The sequence below is a fragment of the Asterias amurensis genome, chromosome 14 (assembly GCF_032118995.1).
Source record: "Asterias amurensis chromosome 14, ASM3211899v1".
NCBI lineage: Eukaryota > Metazoa > Echinodermata > Asteroidea > Forcipulatida > Asteriidae > Asterias > Asterias amurensis.
The window spans coordinates 19,933,780-19,960,883 of record NC_092661.1 but is presented as its reverse complement, the minus strand read 5'-3'; the positions used below and the strand labels follow the sequence as shown (position 1 = coordinate 19,960,883).

General features: G+C 39.1%; 1 protein-coding gene across 10 annotated transcripts in view; it reads left to right on the top strand.

The window, feature by feature from the left end:
• LOC139947631 (AT-rich interactive domain-containing protein 1A-like) overlaps window positions 1-26,784 on the top strand; it is a 47,443-nt gene extending 20,659 nt beyond the window's left edge. For 4 of the 10 annotated variants that reach the window (XM_071945610.1, XM_071945604.1, XM_071945607.1 and 1 more), the window contains 14 exons: window positions 5,542-5,755; window positions 6,186-6,293; window positions 7,728-8,012; window positions 8,688-9,707; window positions 9,963-10,135; window positions 10,837-11,010; window positions 13,316-13,348; window positions 14,234-14,410; window positions 14,771-15,047; window positions 17,182-17,845; window positions 18,610-18,877; window positions 19,443-19,683; window positions 20,724-21,101; window positions 21,890-26,784. In XM_071945610.1, the coding sequence (XP_071801711.1) occupies window positions 5,542-5,755; window positions 6,186-6,293; window positions 7,728-8,012; window positions 8,688-9,707; window positions 9,963-10,135; window positions 10,837-11,010; window positions 13,316-13,348; window positions 14,234-14,410; window positions 14,771-15,047; window positions 17,182-17,845; window positions 18,610-18,877; window positions 19,443-19,683; window positions 20,724-21,101; window positions 21,890-23,838 (5,961 nt within the window). In that variant the 3' untranslated portion in view covers window positions 23,839-26,784. The remainder of the gene's footprint in view (window positions 1-5,541; window positions 5,756-6,185; window positions 6,294-7,727; window positions 8,013-8,687; window positions 9,708-9,962; window positions 10,136-10,836; window positions 11,011-13,315; window positions 13,349-14,233; window positions 14,411-14,770; window positions 15,048-17,181; window positions 17,846-18,609; window positions 18,878-19,442; window positions 19,684-20,723; window positions 21,102-21,889) is intronic. The other 6 variants (XM_071945602.1, XM_071945606.1, XM_071945605.1 and 3 more) reach the window with 6 other exon arrangements.
• The last annotated feature ends 320 nt before the right edge of the window (window positions 26,785-27,104 follow it).

The window sequence follows — 27,104 nt, the reverse complement described above, 5'->3', positions numbered from 1 at the left end:
CCTTTTAATTGGACCTTAAGGGACGGCCTGAAAATCGTCCTCACTGTTATTATTACTGCTAGCTCTCTGCATGAATATTTTATCATTTTCTCTAATATTTCAGATGGCACAATAAACTCAGTTTGGCATGCAAAAAAACATTGGGCCATGTCTATTATTTCCTTGGGGGTATTCTTGTAGTACCTGGGTAGGAGAAGAGAATAAGCCAATGCTTGACTTGTATTCACCTGGACTCTCTCTAGGGTTGGCAACCCCTGTTATGCTAATGCAGCTCACTGATTTCCTGGATGGCTGAGCGTGACTCAAGTTGGACCTGGCCATTTTTCAGCACAGAATGTGACAGGCGCAAAGTCTGGGAACTGAGGCCCACTGTTTGGGCTTAATATGCTGGGAATTTAGAGTAGATTTGACTTTGAATGAAGAAGATGTGGGTGGGTACTGGGTAGGTGGTTGGTGTCGTTCTATCACTCAATCTAATTTTAATGGTAAATTCTAGGTGGATATTGTGCAAAAAAATGTTAAAGTAAGAAATTTAAATGAAAGTAAAAAAAACTGAAAGGGGTCCGGACAATAGAAAGTTAATTTGTCATGCTCTCGGCCAATGAAGGTGTGTGTTATTAAAACGGTTTGATTTATGTAAATAGTAATTATAAACAAATCTGAAAGCCTTCTCATTATAAATTTCATATCAGTAAATAGGCCCTAACTTAATATTTTCATAGTTAGAAATAATATTTACTTCTAAACTACTGTATGCTATTCATTAACTATTTCACAGCGCTTACAATAGTAACAAGCAATATATCATCACAGATCATTAAATGTTATACAAACAATAACAGCATAAGTGTTGGAGGAAATAGCTTTTGGCTGCCCCAAATCATAATTTCTTATTTAATTTGCCTCAACTAAAATAACCTGATGTGAAGGTGTTTAAAATGTCTGACAAAACAAAAACAGTTTCAGTCCATTTCCCTCAAAATGTGACCATCAAATGTGATGACAATTGTACAGGTTGTTTGTGTGTCTGAAGTGTTTACCAACAATTAATGTGATAACAATGAAATAAGATTCTGAGGTGTAATTTGGGGCCAGTTCAGGTTGTGTTTGAATGATTTATCAGTGTTGAACAAATATTATCTTTAATTTATTTCTAGTCGTAAGGTTTCACGACGATGAGAAGTTCAAAGAGGTTTTTGAAAAAGAAACTATTAATTTTGTTTGTAGGTGTTGCTCATGTGGTAGCTTTAAGGTTTCACAATGGCCTTCTTGCTTTGGTTGAGAACCTTGCCTCTTTTGCAGTGGAATCTTCTGGCTTTTATCTTCATCTCCTTTCAACACCCACACAACATACACTTTTACCACGTTATCTCTATCTACAAGGTTTTGTAGAGTTGTAGGTCTTACAAATATTATTAACAAGCAATTGAAAATAATGTTTAACAATGTAAATTGCAACTTAAATTGACTGTGTTAGTTCAGGTTTCATGGAATTCCCACGTCATTGATTGAAGAGATGTGTTGTTTTGTTTTGGTGAGAATTTTCAATTTTGTTTGTAGTCACGTAGTCAATTTGAAGTGGTTGTGAATCAATGAAAGGTAATTGTAGCGTTTGGTTTGGCCAAGTCCTCTTGAGACTGCTCAAGATGTCCTCATTCAAATTAAATCAAGAGGGCTTGACGTTTCTACATGTAGGCCAAAAGGTGAATGACCGACTATGCTTACCTTATCACATCAGACATTGGCTTAAGGCTAGTGGTTAGCATCATCACTAAATTGCTACATCTACAGTCTTAAGAACAATGTACAATTAGCTCCTTGCTGTATTCTTGTACAGTTTGTCTTTGTGTTTTGGATCTGTTCTTGGTGGGACAGGGGAAGTTTTTTCATACAGAGGAAAAACAAACTTAATTTAGACTGGTAGAGTTTGAAGATTTTTGTAAATAAAGAGCCATGGCTTGTTTTGTATCTGCTCTGAAATTCTAGGCTTGAATTGATGTCTGGAAATTGATTATTGTTATACTTTTTTTACATATTGATTTGTTTATAATAATATGTAATAAATGTATCACTGTTGGATAGTCAATGTATTTCAATTTATGTGAAGTATTACATTCAAGTAGCTTCTGTTTTACCTTTTGTGCTTGTTTGCTTTTGTTTGTATTATGATTATTATTAAGGGAATCAATGTGTGGTGAAGAGGTTTTCAACTAGTGGTTTAATCCCAACGAGGCCTGGTTCTGGATAATCTTACCGAGACGAAGTCGAGGTAAATTATATAGAACCAGTCCTCGGCGGGTTGAAACCACTAGTTGAAAACCGATTCAACACACTTTGATTCCCATTCATAAATACCTTTTCGGTCAAAAACATCATCATCACTTTTTGGTCAAAAAGTAAAATAAATGCAAAAATTTTAATTGTTAAATGATTTCTTTCAACACAACACCCCTCCAACTATGAAATGGTAAAGCCCTCCGCCGCCCTCCGGTAAACAACCCCTTATAAGGGAATGCTGTGCGCGTCGCGCGTATCGCGTGATGTGGCACAACTGTTTCAGTCGTTGCTCTCGACCAATAGGAATGAAGAAACTGTCTTATAAGAACAGGTGCAAGGTTGCGTGTCACGCCCATGAATTAACACTTTTTATCGGTCATAAACAAAGGTTTATACACACCCACGTGACGCGCTCTCCACCAATAGGAATAGCGAAACTGTTTGAGGTATTTATGAATAGCTATTAATTAATTGAGTAGTCTATAATTTATCAACATATTTCAAGCACACTTAGTTTTTTTTCCCCCATGAAACATTGAGGTTTCATTGGGAAGCCCATGTAGATTTATTTACTGTATTCCTACATATAAATTTCAAAGAGATTTTCAAAAAATAAGCTATTAACTTTGAGTTTGTTACTCAAATTTAAGTGAAAAGGTGCTGCTCATGTGGTAGAATTAATCAAATAGAAACTTTCTTGATGCACAAAAACACAAAATCTGAAACTGAATCTGATGTACAACATGCCTGATTTGAAAAGAAAACAGCAAGTTGTAAGCATCTATTTAGTGTATGGATGTATAATGCCAGAAAACAGCAAGTTGTAAGCATCTATTTAGTGTATGGATGTATAATGCCAGAAAACAGCAAGTTGTAAGCATCTATTTAGTGTATGGATATATAATGCCAGAAAACAGCAAGTGGTAAGCATCTATTTAGTGTATGAATGTATATAGCCAGAAAACAGCAAGTTGTAAGCATCTTTTTAGTGTATGGATACTATGTAGCCAGAAGACAGCAAGTTGTAAGCATCTATTTAGTGTATGGATGTATATAGCCAGCATGGGTTGTAGCTTATAACACTCTAATTCGCTACATCCTCGCCACTCTGCTTGCCAGATGCAGTCCTTTACCACACCTGTCCAAATCAAAACTCTTGCTTATTGGAAAATAAGATTTTTTTCTGATATCATGAAACCTGCTAAGCGTAGAAAAGTATTGCTCAGCAGGAATCTGTCACCAGCCAAAATGTCACTGAGAGCAGCTTATTGGTATTGGTACCCTGAGAATGTTCTGCATAAGAGCTATTTGGGCATTAAGACAGGGGTCTATCATAAAAAGAAATTAGCTGAGCACAAATAAGCAGGATACTAGTCACAAATGATACATTTAATGCTGCTGGTAACCTTATTTTAGTTTAGACAATTGTTTTGTGCTTAATTACTCTTTGTGCTGAAAAGCAAAGCTGCTCTTCTATGAAATTTGCGCTGTGGAGCCCAGTAATCTCTGCTTGTTGGGTTAGCACATAGTTTCTGCAGTGGCTGATATCGGCAATGAGGAATAAATCGGTGAAGAATGCATACATTAATCAGGAGCAACTTCCATTATCCAGTGTGTCTTTGCACTTGTTCCACTGAAATTTGGTTGGAAAAAACAATTCAGTGGCAAGTCCTTTTTTCATTTTAGATGTATACTAGTGTTTTTATCTCAGTTAAATTCAGGGAAGGAAAATCCTTAAACAAGATAAAGAAATCTGAGTTTCATCTTTGATCAAGTTGTAGGAGCTTTTCGTTTAGATGCTCAGTTTTGATAAAAACGTATCCTTTCAATTATCAAACACTAAGCTTCATGCTTCACTCTTGTCATGTAACGGCAAGGCTTATATAGTAAAGGGCACATCTTTGAAGGGCAATAAAACAATGATCATGGGGCATGGGGCAATTTTCCTCATTGCCTTTATGTAGTATCAGACCTCAGATTCTCTGAAATATAAAAAGAAAACATCAAATGTTATCGCCTAAATTATGACTGAGAAAGTAGAATTAGCTGTTGCAAACTGCTACGTTATTACTGTGACATATATTAATGGACAACTAAATCATAACTGTCATATCACTGGAGATGAGTGAAAGTCTATAAGGAAGGGTTAGTACTGCGTACTGTAAACAAGAAAATCAGCTACATAAGATGGATACATCGTTCTTGTAGAGGGGTATGGTAGTTCTTAATTCAGAAAGGGTCTCTAAGTTAGAGAAGGTTGAACCTGTGAACATTGCATCCCTGAAGTGTTGAGCCTGTAGGAATTGCTAATGATTTGTGAGTTAGCTTTCCCGTTAGCTAAAATAACTAAATTTAAGCCACTGAGTATACAACAAAATATTCACTAACTAGTTGGAATCGACAGCCAATTCTTACATCTATATTATTTTAAATCCTGCACAATACTTAAATCTTAATTACTTCCATTACTGTTATTAAAACATCACATTAACTTGTTGGACTCATCATAATAAAAAAAAATATCATTGATTACTAAATGAAAAATATTTGCACATCATGTTTATCAAAATCAGTAACTGATCATTCAATGTTTGTGAATCATCATAACCATTATACATGTACTTTCTAATCAGTCATAATTCAGTGATTAATTTGGTGATTGAAATTACTAATGACTACTAAGAGTTAATATCTGTCAGTGTAGTACCAGTGTGTATCTAATGATCAAGGTCTTGGCCCAAGCAGCGTCTTAAAGCCTCCTATTCATTTCTCTATTCATGAAGTGCTATCCCTTGGGGCATCAAGCGTCATTGTAAAACCCCCAATCTGACAACTTGTCAACATACCGTAGGGGGGAGGAAGAAACCCAGCACTTTCCCAGAAACACACATTGGTTGTCCGAAAAGAGCACTAGGGGTAGGAGACTACGGTGGGTGGGTGCAGGCTGACTAGGCATGAGAAGATAGGCCTTACAGCGGACGTAGCAAATACGTGAGCAATTTATAGCTTCATCAAGCCATGTGAGTCACCCTTCCACACAGGAACATACCAATTTTGCCGCATTGGTTTTTTCTTAGTTTTGTGTTAGGGTTGTGAGTGGTTGTTCATGTGAACCTCTAGGCCTTGCCTTGATTCATTCCACCCAAGCAGCCGTATTCAATCTATCTGGACTCTCCAATTCCCATTTGCTGTGATAGCAACGTGCTAAGTCACCAGATTTCCTTCATTTCCTCCCTTATTATCTCCTCCTTTTTCCCGTTGCAGGATCTCTCTGGTTCTTTAGATGACTTGCCAACTGGAGCAGATTTCTCTCAGAATAATGTTGCAACCAGCTCTCAGAGCGTTGATACCTACTCTCAGTCCTCACAATCTCCTCACATGCATCCCTCTGTGTCTGCGCTTAGACCATCTCCATCGCCAGTTGGCTCACCGGCAAGTCACATGTCACGTTCATCACTGTCTCCAGCAAGTGTACCAGGTACAAACCAAGACTCCAAATATCACCCCCGCCCCCCTTCAAAAAATATATCATCAATTAAAATGTCTTTGTCTGGTCTATAAAATCAATCATCATATAATATGACATGATCAGATTACACAACTTGTCTACACAATATTTTTTAGATTTTGTTTTCAACCCTGGTTAAATTTTCAATCTATTTCTTGATATTTTCTTGAAGTGTAAACAACTTGTTAAGATGGACAGTGACAATTGGCGTTTGGTTAATGTCGATTAGAGTTGAGTCAACATCAATTAATAGTCGTGTAGAGAATCTTACACTTCCTGCTCTATACATAAACATTGCTGGCGTTTGTTTTTATCTCACACCAACTCTTGATGTCAAGTATTTAAGATTGTTTATTTATGTTTTTTCTGATGTAAAACCCACTTAATTTGTTCACATTAGGAGGATCGCTAACTCCCCAACCCACTTCCATGCCGCCACCTTCCAGCCAATCAGAGTCCAGCTCTCATAATCAGATGACTCATTCACCAATGGGACAGCAGGATAGAGGTCAGACACTTCATTGATTGGATATTGTTTGGATATTATTTGCTTCATTCAAGAATGGAGTTTTGCCATTCACTGTGCGATCTGTAATGTCACGAGGAACACAATCCATAATCAATTACGCTAGTTGTCGAACCTTTACAGTGTGTGTTTCCCTTCTTATTTATATTACATTGTATCTTTTACAAATCAGGAATGACAAATTGGCCTGGTCATAAAACATATGACTTATCAGCAAATCAAAGTTTGAATCCACACTGGGTTGTTTCAAATTTATCCACTTGATACAACTTGATGTTTATGGCTCTCATGGGGAATGGAAACTAGTGGAAGTTTATTTCTAACAAACGGATCGTTTGACAAATGTATCTTTAGATTGTTCCTAACAGGCACTTGATTCTTCGTTTTAATGAGCACATAAATGGTGGAAAACAAATGGTACTTGACTCTGTGAGATTTGATCTAGTGCTATAATGGCAATGGTACTTTACTCTGTAAGATTTGATCTACCGCTATAATGGCAAGTCAGAGTTCACAGTTGTTATGTTCAATTTCTTGAATCTTTTTCTGAAAATCTTTCAACAAGATCTTTCTGGAAATAACAACTCGATAAACTTTCAGGGCTAGATTTTTTGCAGCCAAATTTGCTCACACCACATCTTGGAATAGATGAGATAAGATTGATTTGTTTCAGGCAGGAGCAGATCTCAATCACAACAAAGGGAAGCCGACTGGTCTTTGATTCATTTTGTTGATTTGTTGGTTTTTATTGTAACTATGGCTTTAAAGGGAAGGTACATGTTTGGTAATTACTCAAAATAAATATTAACTTCAAACTGACTTGGTAATGAGCATGGGAGAGCTGTTGATAGTATAAAACATTGTGAGAAACAGCTCCCTCTGAAGTAGCATAGATTTTGAGAAAGAGGTAATTTCTCATTAATTCTTATAAAAGACTTCTAGCCAAAAGTCTTTTACTCCTATCTGAAAGCACACAAATAGGTCAAAAAGGGTGTTTTTCCTCTCATCATTTTCTCGCAACTTCGATGACCAATTTAGCTCAAATTTTCACAGGCTTGTTATTTTGTGCTTATGTTGGGATACACCAAGTGAAAAGACTGGTCTTTTACAATTACCAAATGTGTACCTTCCCTTAAATGATATGAAAGCCTGGCATTGCAATGCTAAAGTAATTTTTTTTTACTTTTACCAAAATCTTTTGTAGTACCATAATTTTCGGACCATAAGCTGAGGCTTATGAACTGATTTTGAACATGCTCTGTGATTTCTATTTTGGGTGGCTTAAACATCGACATGTAAAGGAAGCTTTGGCAATTTGGACAACAAACAAATAACAAAGTGCTCTGTTTGATGTTTGTTCTCAGAGATATATTCACAAAGCACCACATTTATCTTGCTGATGTTCTGCTCCTGTAGGTTTTAATCAACCAATGATGCCTGGTGCAGCCCAGATGGGAACAGCAGCACAGATGGCATCAGCAGCCCAAATGGGAACAGCAGCCCAAATGGGAAGCAACCAGATGCCCCCTCCATATGGTTCCCAACCAGGTACACCTAAGATGCACCATGGGCAGCCACAACCCACCCACCCACAGAACACACCAGGAGGACCTCAGATGTATCCTGGTATGGTTGGCAATTACCCTGGAGGAGGAGGGAGTGGGTTTGGGCCCAACATGGCCCCTCAATTCAACCAGCAAGGTAACGTTACACAAGTCATATTTACTAACTCTAAATCTATCAATCTTATTTTAGTTATATCACTCGGAAAAATAGTTGTTCATGTTCTTGCAAAAAACCACCAAATGCAAACAGTTGCTTATTGATTTCAATGATGGAGATGAACAAAAAGTATTCAGATATTGTTTTTGTTAACAATGAAGCAATCAATGTCAACACTCCAGCAGATTTGTGTTGTTGAAATTTATTGTGTAATTTAGCAATAAAAACAATATCTGTGTGATGGCGTCCAATCTGAATGTCAGGCTTTGAACTTCATTCTGGAAGAGGCAAGGCAATATTAATTTGGTGGAGGGAAAATACTAATTGAATGTAATTTTCATGGGAACATTTTTAGGAAGTCAAAGGCAATGACAAGTAGCAAAGAAAAAGTGTTTTTCCTTGCCTTAGTGAAGTTCAAGACCTGTAAGTCCTCCTCTCCAAAGGGTTGAGTTTCAAACAAAATGAATCAAATGTTTCAGGAAACGCACTTGTGAGCTCAAGATGTGTAGTTTTGACTGACAAGGTGCTGGAAAGCTCTGCTTTACGTCCACCAATCCCCACTTTGACTTCAAACGTCAACTTCCAGTAGGGTCGGCAGTAATTTGATGCTAACTTGTTCTGATGCAAGTATTTTCTTTGGATTTTCCTCATCAGGGAACTTCCCAAGGCAAGCTGGTATGCAGGGTTTTGGTGGTGGACCTCATAGTAACTTCCCGTCCCATTCCGCGGGTAATGGTGGCAGTGGAATGTACATGGATGGTAGAATGCGCAGTACAAGTAGTAGTAGCAGCGTGTCTAGCATGGAAGGATTTGGCAACTCACAATACCCAGGATACAACTCAGGAAGCATGCCTAACACTTGCGGGCCTGGAATCAGTCCCTCACAAGGTACTCCAGGAGTAAACTCAACTGGTATGAAAAGTCCAGGCTTAGGAGGGCATGGTTATGGTTATAACCAACCCCATAGAACAGAGATGCCTGTAATGGTCCAGGGAAGCAGTAATACAAGTAGTAGCAGCAGCGGGATGGGCAGTCCAGGAATGATCACAGGTGCTTCTGGAATCCCTGGTGCAACCAGTGAAACAAGTTTGACTGGTGGAACTACATCACCAGGTATGCCCAACCCGACACCCGGGCTTCTAGGACCTGGTAATAAAGGAGCTCAAGCTGCTGCAGAAGCAGCCGTTATCGCTGCTGCCAACATGGCATCAGCTAAATCATCTTATCATAGAACACTTGGTACTCAACCACAACATGCACGGCAACAGCAGCAACAACCTCAACCACAACAACAACCTCCTTATCCACCACCCTACCAACAACAACAACAACAACAGCAGCAGCAGCAGTGGCCTCATGGGCCACCAAATCAGGGAAATCCAAACACAGCTGGTCCTGTACCCTACTCTTCATCCAGTCCTATGCCAGCTTCCATGCCAAACTCTATGGGTAGTCCCATGCCTCCTAGCTCTATCATGAATTCCATGCCTAACTCCATACCTAACTCTGGGTATGGTTCAATGCCTGGTTCCATACCAATCTCCATGTCCAGTGCTAATGTTCCAGGCTCCATGCCACCATTTCCACACGGAAACAATTCACAAAGGAATAACTCCTTCATGTCAACGGATCCATCTGGACAAGTTACGACCACAATGGCTAATAGTTTACCTGGTGAGTCCACTTCTACCACAACCACAACTGTCTTGAGTACATTTATATTGATTTTGAAATCCTTGAACTTCACAGAGGCAATGAAGATTTGGTTCTTCTTGTCTTGAGGCTTCTTAAAACACTCCCTGTCTTGCCTCTCCTTTAAAAAAAGTTTTATTTGCCACAATGTTCCTAGTTGTGTCTAATATAGAAGGTAATTGTTCATTTAGAGTAGTGCAAGAGTTGCAATGGTTTTTAATGTTTGCATCTACCCAGGTATGATGGGAACTACAGTAACTCCAAGTATAACAGCCCCAGTATGTATGCCTTCAGTAACAACCAGTGGTGGAGGGGGCATGCCTAATATGCTGGACACTCCTAAAAACAGTCCAGCAATGTCCAAGGATGACAACAGAGCAGATACTCCACAGTCACAGAAAACTGTCAAGGTAAAGTCCATTTACTATCCAAACCAACTGCAGATGAACAGCCAATTACATTTACAAATTGTACTGCACCATTTATTTAAATCCATATGACAAAACAACCTTTGGCCCATGGAAATTTATTCTTGAGAATTGTTTGTTACCCAAAACAGGGATGTTTGAATCAGCCCAAATTCTTTACAGCTTTGGCAGGGATTAAGATTGAATTTGTATTGTCTGGAATGCATCATGTGCCCTTACAATGACCTTTGTGAAAGTTCAATTCAAAACTAAACGTTTTGTAAAGTTGGCTTTATACTAATGTATGCCTTGACTGTGGGTATAGTTTCTATAATGTTTGTCTGCAATTTCTATAATCAAAGTAGTAATAAAACGACTAAGATGGCATAGCATGTGTTTCCTACGGGCCCTTGCTAAGGTTATGGTTGTCATTTATATTCAATAATTAAAGTTGCACAGACACATTGTTTACTGCTTTCAACTTGAACATTGAGGCAGTACCAATTGTCTGTGCTACATCCAAAGAAGGGAAATTAGCGCTTATACCAATATCCAATGGTGTGAGCGTCAGTCACCTTCTTACATGTTAGATTGATTCAAGCCATGTCTATGTAGACAAGTTGAGAACAAGTGTTTGGATGATGGAGTGGAATGGTTGAGTCATGAAATTATTAAGTAATGCTGATGTTATTGTTTGAATGAAGCAGTCTGAGACGGCATCTCGTCCTTCATCACCTCCTCTTGGACTCCTAGGAGCATCTCCGCTAGGATCACCAGGAGCCATCAGTAAATCATCTCAAGAAGAAAGCGCTCCAAGTCCTTCTCCAAGTCTCATCAATAAACTCCCTGCTAGTCCTGCAAATAAACCTCCTAAAAGGGTGAGTCTTAAAACAATGGTCAAGTGACTGGGCATTGGTGTTTGTATTTGCTTTTATAAGCGGTGATGGTTTATGCACTGGTGTCTAGCTGTTCATCGATTGTACATGGTTATTACTGTCACATCACTATCTGCACATTGTATGGGCATACAATGCTACCAATACTCTCTTATTAGTAGAGTATTGGATATACTCTGTGCTAGAGTAACTAGTGTCATGCAATTACTACAATGGTTATATAAATACTGCTGTAGTCATAGAGGCACTGCACATTGTATTGCAGTCTAAGGAACTCTGCTGAATATAAAGTGTGCTTCAATTGTACCCCAAGTAGTCCATAATCGCCCTATCCAATTATACCTCATACCCTGTCCTACACCTGTGTACTAAACCGTACAATACCCATATTTCTCCCACCTACTGTGTACCTTATCCTACACCCAAATCCAATCTGATACCCAGATCCGCCCAGATTTGCATCTCCAGTCTTCCCATCCTACACCCAAACCTTTTCTTAACCTGTGTCCACTCAGATCAACCCCTACTCCAATCCCACGTGATCCCAAAGTATACCCAATCGTGAACCCATTCCATACAAATCAAATCTCCTCTCCCAGTACACACAAGATATTCAACTGCTAAAAGTGGCCAGGCGCCTTGACAAATACTCTTTAGTTTGAACACAAGTTGGAATAGGGCTGCAGACCTAAGTAGTGAAATTCTCCAATTCATGTACCTGTTTTCATGGAAAGTCAAGTTGCATATTTAGTTTGACATTTGGCACGTCATGTCTACACACTTGCCCCCCCCCCCTTTCAGCACATGTGACCATCGTCAATGAAACTAGGCAAGATTGCCGCCTGTAGGATTAGCGTAGTGTCACATGATCTGCGCTATTAATATAACCATTTACTGTTGGGATAACTTAATCAATACAATGGAAGGGTTGTTGCATATTTTGCATGCTGCTATGTTAACACTGGGTGCACAGAGTTTTTCAATCTGTATTCATGATTGTTGGTTCCAACAACAAATCGATTGCATTGGACTCTTTTTGCACTTCTTTCTCTGGATTCTTGGAGTTGATATTGAGTCCCTCGATGGCATGCAAGATATTTGGGCAACAAATTGTATCAAGTACATTTTAAAATTTCACAGAATGTTAACATTTTGTTGCTTTTTTTGTTCTATTAACTCAAGTGCATAAATGGTTTTGTTCAGACATTTTGCAAATCTTGTTTTTATTATTTAAGTTGTATATTTTGATGTTTATTTTGTATTTCATGGAATAATCCTGTTTCAGAATCAACAACTTTTAAACAAAATGAATCGTTGATTTTGTTTGTTGTGTTACACGAAAGGAAAAGATGCTAACACTCATTTGGAAACTAATTTAAAATCCAAAGTTGATGAATCTTGGGTCCATTGCATGTACACTCGACCCTTGCTGAAGCTAATCTTTGAGTTCTAGAAATCAAAATGAAGTATTATGATCGTTGGTGTTAATTACATTCAGGGTGTCTCAAACAAAGATAAAAGTTTTGGCTGTCCAAGCACTTTTTTTTCAGTTCCAAAGTGGTATGCCTGTAACATGTAGACATATCATACTCCAAAACTGTTCCCTATTTTTTTGTCCAAGATCAAATTTCATTCATGATTTTCAAAAACAAACTTCACACAGAATGGTTGACCAAAGAAGAGTCCCAAATCATTATGAAAGGAAGTTATTAATTGAAGTGACGGAGGTCCTATGGGGTCTACTCACGACATGACTTTACTATGACCTGATACTTTGATTGGGGGCACCCTCTATGATTCTAGTCAAGCGAAATGATTAGCAGGATAATGCACAACAATTGTAATTCACTTCACATGATTCAAATTGTAATGTCAATCCAACATGGTCCTTAAAAAAACACTAATAAGTATCACTGGGGGGGGGGGGGGCAATAATTAAGTAATTTTGAGTAAAGATTTTGAGATCCTTTGTGAAGAACATGTTAAAATTTATCAAAAGAAATTTGACCGTCATTTTGTTTCACAAATGTTGTCAACAGAGGGCAGTATTTACTCCCACTGTGAATAGTTGTTATGGGTTGAGAACTGAAGCAATAATGTGTTTCTCTGGATAACAATCATCAGAGCATAGATTGATTTGGATGATAAGAATGATATACATGATTTGAAACACTTTAAAGTGGGTTATGACTGTTGTGACAATGTGTGTTTTGCACATGGTGGTATGGCTTGCATGGCACTATGGGAGGGGCTCTTGCACTGACTCTATCTCTCTTTTCTTCTTCAGTCCACTTCCACCAAGCCTTCGGTGCATGAACAGGTACGACCATGCACTCATTTTATATGACTATGTAGCTCACGTATGGATCAACACAGGTTTTTCTTAATGTGTGTCTTTCCTGCATTGTGTGATTTTTCAACGTTATGTTCTAGTCACATTTGTGTTGATTGTAATTTGTCAAGGGGGGGGGTGTAACCTGTATGCCAACTGAGTAATAGTGGGTGAAGTTAACTGAATTCAAGTGTTGAGTTTGATCTTGGCTCGTTCTGTTAATTCTATGGCAAAGATTTCAAAATGTAAACTTGTAATGATACCACACTGAAATTCAAGCATTTCCATTCTGTACAATTACCAGATACTCAAATATCGGACTCTGAACTTGAAAGTTTGGCCAGTAATCATAAATAATGGGTGTTCAATACCTCATATAGTACCCAACCTCACTGCTACTTAGGGACCCATTTTTCAGCTGATTTCCCTGGTTTTTTTTGCTGTAACATTGAAAAACACAAACCAAAGTCTAGCAGACGCATACCAGATGATGTTTGCCAATTTGAAGTTATGGTATTTTGTAGTTTCATCCAAACTGATTGCTGTACTCTCCCCTTGTAGACAGTGTAGTGATAGTTCATAAGAGTGGGAAATATTGATATCTTTCATAATAACTGCCTCATGATTTGTTTTGAAGTGATTTAGAATGGATCATCATTGATCCATTGGCAATTGTGATTAATTACTAATGCATGTCATGCCAAATAACCAAGATGAGTTTCTACTAACAAACACCACACATGATTCTGTTAGTTGCATTTTTGTGTTTGCCTGCTCATGTTTGATTGTAATGCTGTGACTTAAATAACAATGTCAGTGATTGACATGAGTAATGATTGTTGTCATGGCAATGCTGCCTCCTTCTTCCTTCAGCTGATGAAGCTATATGACTTATGTGACCATCCGGAGCGAAAGCCTTTCTTAGATGCTGTGTTTAGATTGATGGAGGATCGTGGCCAGCCTATACGCACCATGCCACAGATTAGTACACATACCTTGGATTTATTCAAGCTGTATCATTCAGTCAAGGAGCGTGGAGGTGTAGTCAAGGTAATTTAAATACAATTAGATGCATACTCCAATATGCCACACCATTCGCTTATTTGTGAAGGATTCATACTCCAATATGCCACACCATACGCTTAACTGTAAAGGAACCCATGTCATACTTTCCTGTCCTTGTATTTTTATGTGTAACCAATCAGTGCCACAGATTACCCCTGCAAAATTGACCAAGGTTTAGAACCTTATCTTTTCCAAGAGTGGCCCAAATACCATTGCAATTAAGCTCAGCTTGTAGCTTCTCCAATTAACCTCTCTCATTGAAGCACTTTGGCCAATATACCTGGTTGGTTTGCCTGGGTTAGTATGACCAGTTTATCTTTCAAACCATTATCTGTTTGCTTGTAGGTTTCTAAGAACAAACAATGGAAGCAGATTGCTATCCATCTGACCGTTGGCAGCTCTAACAGCGCAGCTTTTACTCTTAAGAAGAACTACATCCGTTACCTTCTACCGTTTGAGTGCTTCCATGACCGTGGGGGCGTTGACCCTCAGGTCATTATGGCTGAGATAGACACTAGTAAGAAGAAGAGTAGTAGTAGTAGTAGCAGCAGTAACACAACCAGCGATGCTACCCATCACCACCAAGCACCTAACCCCATGATGGATAACATGGCAGGTAAAGGTATTGTACACAATCAATCCTCTTTCTCTCTCATTGTCTTCTTGTGACTTCAGCAGGGTTCGACATTAACGCTGGTCCGCTGGCCAAATGCCAGTAGAAATCGCGTTGGACCAGCTGAAACCCTTTGCCAACTGGTCCGGCTGACCAGTCAAAAATATCGGCAGCGGTACTACAGAACTATGACTATTTTAAAAATATTTTTAGGCTCGAATAAAACGTAAAAACATTCACTTAAGGTTTGGATAAATCGTAAAAAAAAATCACTCGAAGTGCCGCTGAACGCTGGCAAACTTCCGACGATCACGCATACACATGTGCACACAGCGCAAAATCCCATCATGCACCGTAAAGGCTCGTAGTCTTCGTATTAGTTCACGTGTGGCAAAAAGTGTAAGAAACATTGAACGCTAGAGGGCGTTTCAGAATATTCGATAGCGTGGGAATAGACGCCCTCTATTGGTGAAAGTACGCGATAGCTTACAAAACTAGCTTCAATCGCCTTGACAAAAGACCACAAAGCAAAACACATTCTGTCAGCAGCATGGTCGTCGACAACGGAGCAGATTTCGGTGTGGGAATTAGAGTCTAGCGTGTTTACGAAAAACCAGCGAGACGGTGAGGCCTCATTCAACAAAAATTACCAAGTTACAATACTCTGGATGAGCCAAAAGGAGTATTTAATTGTGTTTAGTAAGGTTCTTTCGTCCTGATTTTGCTTAATTTTTTTTGTTATTTGGGGCTTGTTTTTTGCGGGCGATTGATGGGTGATCTAGTTTTGCTCCATGGTTTTATGGTCAAATATAATGCGCGGTTGTTTGGGTTATTTTGCGGGTTGATTTCAAGAAAGACTTGGGTTCTAGAATGCAATACCTCCATGGTTAAACAAAGGCACAGTTGTTTTTGCTACTTTTAAATGAAAGTTTTGTTCACAAAACAGACGCCGGTATAATTTAAAAAAAAAATACCGTAAAACTCATATGCTTCATGGATGTTGCAACTATTTTCATGTCTACCTTTTGGGGGGTTTAATTTTCTGGACGAAAGTGGGAAGATTTTTGGAACTTCGGTACGATGTATTATGTTTATGAATACTTATTAAAAATACAAATAGGCAATGTTTATACATGATAAAATAACTTGAGCGATTGCACGTAACCCTCCCCACCGTAGATTTGAAGGCAATACATAAAAAGTTAATTTGATATTTTTAACAGAAAAAAATCATAAAAAAAGTTCTTCTTACTGGGGAATACTTGGATGTCGAGTGCTGACAATAAACCGTGGACTAAAAAAACTACCTAAATAAAAATCATATTAAATTTTCCCATTTGCTCTGACAAATAATTTGACCCGTTTTTAAATTAACTTTAATAATATTATTGTTTACATATTTTAAAAGAAAAAATACTCTCAAATTAGTGAGCCCCCTTACGAACACAAAAACTTGGTACACATAAATTAAGTATGGCTTCCAGTGCAGTTAAGTTGACGTTGCAATTCATGTTGAATTTTGAAATAGCGACGATTGGAAATCGAGTAGTTGGTATACAACAGTATACTTTTAGTTTAAAAAAAAATATACAAAAATTGACGGACCAGTCAAAAACGTGGCGGACCAGTGAAAAATCAAGCCAACTGGTCCTGCTGGCCAGTTGAAAAAAAAGTTAAGGGCAACCCCTGTTCAGCCTGGTTGGCAACATCAAGATGGCTCAAATGATATATATGTTACTTGTCCTCAAACTCAAGTGTTCTTAATATGTCTCCTATGTGACTAGTCTAGCAATCTACTGCATTGGACTCAAGTTCTGATGTCTGATGTCTGAGTTAGACTGTGGGTTCGATTCTCGGTCATCACACTTATGTCCTTTCGCAAGAAACCTTTATCATAATTGCTTCTCTTAGCGCTAATTTAAGCAGCTTGGAGTTATATGCTCCCAGGGAGTTGAGAAAGTTTGTGGAATGGTCTAAGAACGCCCGATGAACAGGGATTAAAATGTTTAATGCGTCTCTAGCTAGCTAATGGGACAATTGCAGTACAAGAACCATGTAGTATTATCATTATTATAAGTTCACACTGAATGTAATAGGTTTAGTGTTAACATCAAGTTTGAATGTGTACTTGTGATTGTTTCAGCAGGTCCCAATCCACAAGACTATCCTGGTGGACCTAGGGATATGTATCAACAGCGCCCCCACCCAGGAGGTAAACCCATGAATCAGATGCACCCCTACTCTCAAGCCATGCATAACAACATGGGTAGAGGAATGTCACCAATGCCCAACAATATGATGCCCATGCCTAACCATACTGCTAGTAGCAATAGTGTGACTGTAAGAGATCCCTTCTCTGATGCTGATTTCCAATCATCTGGTAATGCTCAAGGACCACGACCAGTTCAAGGTCCATTCCCTCCTGGTATGCCACAAAACTCAATGGATGGTGCATATGGACCTGGTATGACTCAATATCGTAACAACTCAATGGGAGGTGGAGGAGATGGCTTTAATGCTATGGGTAACATGCCACCCTCATCGGGCCATCCTCCTGGTGAACCTTTCCCTAGTGGGATGAGGAACAATGCCATTCCTGGTACTGATCCATTTACATCAACTCGACGTGATGCAATAGGAATACCTGATGGATTCAATAGAAGGACTAACCTACCTGGTAGTGAGCCATTCCCTGTTAATAATCGAGCTGCTGGCTTACCAATGAATCAAGGAGGTTCTGCTGCTGTGGCTGCTGCTGCTGCTGCTGCTGGCCAGTTTCCATATGGAGGGCCTTATGATAGAGAAAGGTAAGCAATGTTCAGTCTTATCACTAATATCAACTTCAACATCTTGATAGGTTTCCATTTGATTATTAAGGTATAGCAAAATCAGCAAGATATAGAAGTTCAAAGATAACTGTTTCGCTTCAACTTGCCATTGGTTAATCACTGGCTATTGAGCGAAACAGTTATTGGATACGACCGCCAAAATGCACCCAAGGTCATGGAGTTATCTCTTGTCTGGTGTTTCTAATCATCAGAGTGTTGATTTAAGTCCCGGTCTCGATGCTTGTTCCTTGAGCAAGACCTTAACCATAAATGCTTCGTCCTACAGATGGGATGTGAAGCCATTGTCTGGTGTGTTTGTGTAATACATGTATAAGAACTTGGTACACTAATATCATTGTAGAGTGTTTGCCCTGGTGTTTCTGGCTCAGTAGGCTGCAGATTGCACCACATCACTTTGAAAACCCTTACACTGTGCTGTTAAAAATGTATCAAATGTAGAAACTTGCCATAAACATTAAGCGCTTATTATGATTACTTGTGAGTTTGCTTTTGTCACAGCCTACAGCACTATCCTAATAACCAACATGTCTGTACAATAGACTTGTTGGGCACACTAGTGCTAAAAGTAACTTGCGTATGTTTCTTCACAATTTACAAATATAAGTTGTTTACTCTGAAGGAAAGTTGCATACATTACTTAACTTCTAGACATTCCTGTGATGTGTTTTTTAATGTGAAGTTTGTGCACTCACATTAAATTGTGGTTTTGTTTTGATATTTAGATTTGACCAGCAGAGATCGAGAGTATCGGCCAGCCCTGGTCAGCCGAGTCAACAAGGCACCCCTGGTATCATCCCACCATATCCTAATAATTCCATGGACCAAAACATGTATTCCTCTCGGTTCAGTCAGCAACATGCAGGGTCTAGACCAGCTACTCCTAATGACTCCTTTGGCCCGACTCCTTTACCTAATCAGCAGAAACCACCAACTCTTGGCACTGGATTACCAAATGATCAACTGAGACAACAGTTCCCTCAGAAGAGACCTGTAAGTACATCATTGGTTGTTTCACCTTACTGATTCACAACCTTAACCCTCTTATTATTGATCAATACACTCTCCTGCCCAACTGGCACTTACCACAAAATTTCACAGAGACTGTGGAGTACACGGTATTCACTTCAGCATCAGTAAATAGCTGTATGCCAAGGCTGGACATATATGGAGGAGGCAATTGTGGTGAAACAACTCAAGGTTTCGATCACTATGCTCTGATCGTTTTCATCATAATGCACAGTTAAGAATCATTTATAGTAGTGTTATCAAGTTGCTTACTCTATCGTCAAGAAACTGAATTAGCCATTGGCATCAATGGAATTCTGAAGTTGAAATGTAATTGCAGAAGCTAAACTGTGATTATATTTGCTCTTAAGGGACACTGAATGACAGCAGACTTGCAGGTAAATCCCTTGTTCTCAGAAATGTTGTCACAGTCAGAATTGGACCTGGTTTGTCTGCTGCCACCTTGTGTTCCAAAGTCTCTTTTTGTTAATAAGAACTGGTGTTACTGAGTTTGTACATGGTTGTGACAGTCATTTATTTTCCATGATAGGGTGAGATGTATGGTCCAGGGCCACCCGCTAAACGACCAGATATCATAACTCCAACTCCACCAATGGCTAGACCTGATGAACCAGCATTCAGGGGGATGCCACCCTTTGGTCAACAGGGTCCATATCCACAGAATGCTTACCCAGGAGGTGATAGACCCATGGGAAATCAAGGAGCGTATCCCCCTGGCTATAGGGAAGGTAGACCTCCACATCAAGGGCCTACACCTGTGCCACAGCCAAGTAAGACAGATTTCTTCTATATAGACTTTGTGCATGTCATATACCTTTTTGCAAATACCCGTTGTGCAAGCCCTAACTGTTGAATGAGGTGCATGCTGGTCTAGCATGCGATTAACGATCAAACTTGATCACAAAGCTAGATCAGCATGCACCTCATTCCACACCCAATGCGTGCATACTGAGTATTTGCGATGAGGTCTATGTCGTTTAAGTAGGGCGCCCTCACTTAGAGGTCAACAAGAGGTTGTTTATTGGCCAATCCTGTGTGCCGGTTTTCTAAAACAGCTCTCAGTATTGGTCATTAATTAATCAGATACATTCTACAGAAAAACATCTGTCTGACCATCTGGGATACCCTAGTTTGTGTCCCTGTTGTAAAATGAAGCTTACACATTGGGTAGTTTTGTTGTAAACAAACTACGTGCAGACTAGCAACGATAGAGCTGTGTATGGTTTTAACACACGCAACCAGCAATGATTATTGCAATGTCATCAGGGGAATAACTGTTTTCCTTAGCATGCACAGAAACATTAAGTCTTTAGTCAAGGCTTTGTAACTTTTTTTGTTTGCTATCACAAACAGAGGGCACTTTCTTTCATGCTACTACATTCTTCTAAATGTTTCAGAGTGCAATCGTAACGAGATAACAAAGACTACGAACACGTAAATTGAAAATGATGTGAGTGCGTGTGTGTCACAAGTATTGTGAGTAGTGTATGTGGTCTTCGGTTTGCGGCACTTTTTGGATGATTTTTTTTACGGTTAAACCTATTTTAAACGTATTTTCTTGCGTGGTTTGTTTGATCTTGCGTTTTGGGCTGGGAGCGTTTCGAGTAAAAGACATTCTAACCCTGTTTTAGCTAATGGTAAGGGATTTTTTTCTATTTATTGGGCACTCAATTAATTAAAAATTGTAAAAACTAATAATTTCTGAGCATTCTAGAACCACTCTTTAATGGTGGTCAGGGTTGAGGAATGCTTTGTTTTTCTTGGATTGAAGATTGGTTTTGAATGTAGCTTTTGTATGTTGTTTTTGTAGGTGCCAAGCATGAACTACCTGGTAGTGGAGGTGGATTTATGGCAGAACCTTTTGGGATGAGAGATAGAGCCCTCTCAGGAGGAGGACCCTCTCCTTCTTGGGGAACCATGCAGCAACGTCAACCAGCTCCACCTTATACCAACTCTTCCCTTGGACCTCATACCTTTGTAAGTCAAGCTGGTCCTCCAAGGACTCTTCAACAAGCCTTGATGGCAGCTCATCGAGATCGACATCCTCCTAGTAAGATGATGAAATCATCTCCTCCTCAGATCCATACTACCTCACCACAGAAGAAAGAGATTGTGTTTCCACCTGACTCTGTAGAGGCTTCTCAGCCGGCTCTAACCAAACCAAAGAAGAAAACCAGTCGAGATATCGGTGAGTAGTATCATGTAACATGGTAGACCTATTCACTTCATGTAGTATGATTAGACACTAGTACTGTAAACCAGCTGGGGTTGCCCGCTGGGGTTGTTGCCCGCTGGGGTTGCCCGCTGGGGTCGTTGCCCGCTGGGGTTGCTGCCCGCTGGGGTTGTTGCCCGCTGGGGTTGCTGCCCGCTGGGGTTGCTGCCCGCTGGGGTTGCTGCCCGCTGGGGTTGTTGCTTGCTGGGGTTGTTGCTTGCTGGGGTTGTTGCTTGCTGGGTTTGTTGCTTGCTGGGGTTGTTGCTTGCTGGGGTTGTTGCTTGCTGGGTTTGTTGCTTGCTGGGGTTGTTGCTTGCTGGGGTTGTTGCTTGCTGGGGTTGTTGCTTGCTGGGGTTGTTGCTTGCTGGGGTTGTTGCTTGCTGGGGTTGCTGCCCGCTGGGGTTGTTGCCCGCTTGGGTTGCATTGTGATTCAATAAATAAAGATGTCAACACTCACTGTACTTATTGTGTCTCAATAATCTTTCTTACTGATCCTCATTGATAAGCCAAGCTGATTAGCACCCCACCCCCTACCCTGTCCCAATATCAAGATCTTATAAATCTTGATGGATAATGTATTTGATGGCAGCCTGCCCAATTTGTGCTGGTGATTATCGATTGTAATGCATGGTCTGATGCGTGTTAAACTTGAATCTTGTGATTGGGTTAGCTCGTGATTTATGGTTTCAACACTGCAATGTAAACCCTGCTTGCAGATTGATACCAAACTTACATTCTGGTTGTGCTTTGTCTTTATAAACCAGGCACTGTGGAGGCGTGGAAACTGATGATGGCTCTCAAGTCGGGTCTCTTAGCTGAAAGCACTTGGGCTCTTGAAGTGCTCAATATCCTACTCTATGACAACAATACCATCGTCTACTTTGACCTAAGTCAGTTGAAAGGCCTTCTGGAGATCCTGGTGGACCATTTCCGGGCAAGTCTTATCCGAGTCTTTGGAACCTTGATGGATATGGAAGTAAATGCAAGAACTCGTAGGAAAGATTTTTCTAATGAAAGTAGAGACTCACTGAAAGACTCTGATTGTGTGTGCAGGAAACATTTAGACGGTAGTCAGAACGTTATGAAAACAGAACTAGAGTTGATCCAAGAAGCATTGGGATTGTTTGACATTGAGAAACTGAAAGGAACGGATAAAGAGAAACCCATTCGGATAGAACCAGGTATGGATGGATTCTATTCTAGTGTGAAGGAATGGGATTGTCATGAAGGCTTTAAGAGTAATCATCAACATTGGCAGCTAGGTGGGGGAGATATGACCAAACATGTTGTACATGTGTTTGAGAGTGACGGAATCCTAGCGGACATCATGAAACGACAAGCTAAGAGAAGAAAGGTCGAGAGAGAAAAGCTTGTCAAAAAGGCCACCAAAGCCAAGAAGATTAAAGAAGAGAAAGAATTGAAAATAAAGAAAGAAGAAGATGATGGGAGTCAGGATGGCTTGGAGGAATGTGAACAGGAAGAGGAAATAAGAATCAAAGAAGAAGTTGATTCAGAGGAAGAATCTGAGGATGAATCTGAAGAAGAAGAAGAAGAAGAAAGTGGAGATGAGCAGAATAAGGAGAAGCAAGTAGACTTGGATCATATGTGGCTGGATGCATGCAGTGAAGAACTCCGAGCTGCTAAAGAAAAGAAAAGTGTAATCTCCCTGTTTGAAACGCGACCCTCCCTTCCCTCTCCTATGTCACTTCTTGAAGATGAAGGGACATGTAATGACCACACAGCTCTTGTTACATCAACGGATGCACAGCATTCATTAGCTCAACGCTGTATCACTATATCTAACATCATCCGTAGTCTGTCTTTTATTCCTGGGAATGATGTCGAGTTATCAAAGCATGCTGGTGTACTGGTTGTGCTTGGTAGAATACTCCTATTGCATCATAAACATGCAGAGAGGAAGCAACTCCCCCAAACGTATGATAGAGAAGACCATGATGATCTAGACACTGAATGTCCTATTACAGATAAGGACACATGGTGGTGGCATTGTTTAAATTGCTTACGTGAGAATGCCCTGGTAACCTTGACTAATGTCTCTGGACAGTTGGATTTATCACTGTATGCTGAGAGTGTTAGCTTACCTATCTTAGATGGGTTGCTACATTGGGCAGTGTGTCTATCAGCCTGTGCAATGGATCCATTCCCTACACTGCCTGCAACATCTCCTCTCACACCCAAACGCATTGCCATTGAAGCCCTATCCAAACTCAGCATTCAAGAAAGCAATGTGGATATGATTCTAGCCACTCCGCCATTCCAGCGTTTAGAGAAGCTTTTTTCCACCTTGACGCAGTACCTGAGCGATCGCAAAGAGCCAGTTATGAGGGAGTTTGCAATAGTACTTCTATCCAGCATTTCCCAGGGTGAAAATGTAGCGAGTCGCGCCATTGCAACCCAGAACTCAACCATCTCTTTCCTACTTTGTTACCTGGAGGATTCTGAATATGCCAAGTCGTTGGAGAATGGCAGTAATGCTAAGCAGCTGAGCCAGAACCCAGACATTCAATCAGTTAGTCCTGATATGATGCGACGGACAGCGATCCTCTTAGCATCACTAGCTAAAGTTCCTGATAACCGACCCCTATTCCTTCAACATCAACATAGACTGCTAAACCTATCCATGTCTCATATGGTGACAGATCCTGTTAAATGTCTCATCGCTGATGCCTTGTATGAGATCTCTAGGTCATGAGCTATGACCTTTGACCTCAGAGTCCTCGTCTTTAAGACTTGTGTGTTCATCACTATCTTACCATGGATTAACACATTGATAGAGACCGAACATCTGGTATGATCATTTTAAGCCATTGAGTTGGATTCAACACATTCTCCTTGTGAAACATCTCATATATCATTTTCATTCCCCCCATAGTAAATACTTCCTCAATGTTGGGTGTGAACCATTTCATCCTAGACTAAGCCATGTGCCTGTGAGCTTCATAAGATTGCGATTCAATCCAAGGATAATCACTTTACATCAGTTGATTCAATACAAAATCAGCTTCTGCAAGTTGTGTTCATTGTAATTTAAGGGGATATTTGTATGCATTGTGATGCTATTTTGTGTTCACAGGTCCTTACATCTCAATATGTCCAGCGCTTTGAGTGGGGGGGGGGGTGTCTTTATATGTAGTTTATGATTGTTCTTGCATGACTTCCCTTAACGTTCTGCTGCTGGAGTCAACTTTAGTACTTAATCTTGTATGAACTCTTCATAATTGGTCATTTGTCTTTAAGATAAATCTAGATTTCCATTGCGGTGTTGTTTACAACTTGACCTTTTAATTAGTGCTAATTTACCTCATGAAGACGTGTCACTACCTACATGTTTAATAGCAAACATGTACACTTGCACCCACACTCCGCACATTATCAAGTGAATTTTGTTGTTGTGTAAACATTGGATATTACAATTATATTTTTCCAGATTGGGCCATGTTTCTGTGGTGTTTTTTTAAAAGAAATAAGATCATGATGCTAATTTTGTGTAATATAAATGCAGGAATACAGCCTTCTGCTTACCTCCTTGTCCACAAATTACTTGATTCATTTATTGTTAGATGTGCTACTGTCTTCACAATTATCCTAAGCTTTCCACATTTTGATTGTAGCTGATTCATACAATTTTTAAGTTATTGTTCAGTTGATGTTGGTTTGTAGTTTGTCAATTTATCGCAATTTGTTGTCATGTTATTAGTTGTATGTGAAAACAGGTTGCATTTTGTACTTGAGAAATCACAGCAGCTCGCTATCGTGATGCTCTGGATACCAGACCACTGACTAAAATTTAATCTATGTTACCATGGTGATTGTTATATAATTGATGAGAACTTGAATTTGTAAAGAAATTAGTTTCACTGCAGCGATCTCACAACGTTCCTATGTGACAGCTTGAGGGCGCTGTTATGTTCACTGTTGTTGCAAATGCCTTTACTGACAGAAAACAAATCCAATAATGTATTTATGTGTTTTTTGACTTATTATTTGATTGATATGATTAGGATCAGATGGAGATCAGTTACCATGGTAACATCAACAAGATGCCTTTACTGGTAAAACATCTCATAATAATTGAATATGACAAGATGAAATAGTTTTCTATATAAACACTTATTTATTTTACAACTTGTAATAATGATGTTGGAACTGGTTCTAGCACGGCATATGAAAGATGTAGAAACCCAATTAATAAGCATACAGTAAACAAGGTTGTTTCTTAAGATTGCATTTGATTCTGGAAGACAACATTGAGTGCGATGACTTTGTGTTGAAGCTGATTCAAGATCCCTATCAATGGTTTACATTAAATCAGTACTTTTAATTGCTCTTGTTGTTCAACTGGGCGAAACAGGTGTATTTGCTGAACATCAACCATTTGACTTGGATATTGTTTGCTTGTATGAGGTGAACATTGCAGTAGCGTCACTCTTTGGAGATATTTGGTGATTCAATGTAAATTAATTTGATGGCTTGAACCTCAAGCCTTATAAATGTAGTGTAATGTTTCTTGAGATGTCCTTTAAAGTATTACAGTCTTATTTTTTGCTGTAGTTATAATTGAAAGTTAAATATTGTATTGTTCTTTCACTCAGTTGTGTTGGGCAAACCCTTGGAGGAATATGTGGACTTGAGTTATGTGGACTAATTGGTGCTCAGTTGTTATCGAGTAATGACTTGTAAGACAATATATTATTTATGATTTGCACTCGTAGTCTTATTGCTGATTTGCAATAACTGACTGATATGCCTATTATAGAATATAAAACTTCCTTTATAAATTAGTACACAGATTGTGAGGCACTTTATTCAAAATAATGAGAAGAATTTTTGAAGTGTCTGGGGCAGACAGAGTGAGCCGATTGTGAATGCATTTCTGGCACAAATGTTTTTATGTACAGCTAATTGGCATAAGTGGGGGTTAACCAACCAAATTAATTCCCATGTGTAGTTTTGTAAAAAAGAAAACTTGAAAAAAATATTAAAAAACTATTAAAAAACAAATAAAAACAAAACAAAAGAAAAATGACTATCAAAATATGAAGTGTATCAGTGTCATTGGTGACATAATTAATTTATGGTCGCACATATTTATGCTTAAGGACATTTTCACAGTTTTTGTATATCTTATCTTGTATTAAATTCCATACTGATAATTGCTTGGGTCCCTGCAATGACAATGTTGTGTGTGACCACATTATTACATCATATTTAAGACAATACTGGTCATTTTTGCTTATTTTTTTCTTTCTTTTTGGACACGTCTTAAGCATGCAATGTTGTCTTCTTTCTTGACGACTCGATATAATTATCATGTGCAAGAATCTTTATTTGTCCAGCTTTTTTGTATGGTTGTAAGTCAAATCAAAAGTGTTTTTGACTGAATATTACTTGTATATGTTCACTGTACAGTCCAATTTAGAAAGTTTAGGTGTAGCTTTATTAAGAGACATCAAACTTGGTTTAAAGAGAAACGTGAGATAAGTGACAAGGTAAATTGTCTAAGCTAGGCAAGAGGTTTCTCTTAATATTGTAGTCTTTTCTAGAGCATTAGGCTTAACCATTGTAAAATGTCCTTAAAATGGTTTATATACAAGTGTCTATGAAATAAAGTGTAAATACAGAACGTGGATCTTCACAATATGATGTCATGAAACCAGAGATTTCATTAATGGTGTAATATTTTATGTACAAGTTTAACCCCTTTCTGGTTTTTAATACACCAAATCCCGTAAAGGCCCATTTCTAAAATCTCTCCCAAGTACAAGTTTAACCCCTTGCGGTATTTTTAACCAAAAATCCTGGCTCAAAAAGGCCCATTCTTAAAAACTGGCAAAAAAAAAAAAAGTGGTGCAAAATGCTCAAAACTACTAGTTTAACCCCCTTGAAGTATTTTTAACCAAGAATTTTGGGTCAAATAGGCCTATTTTTAAAATTTGACCAAAATATAAAATGGTCTGA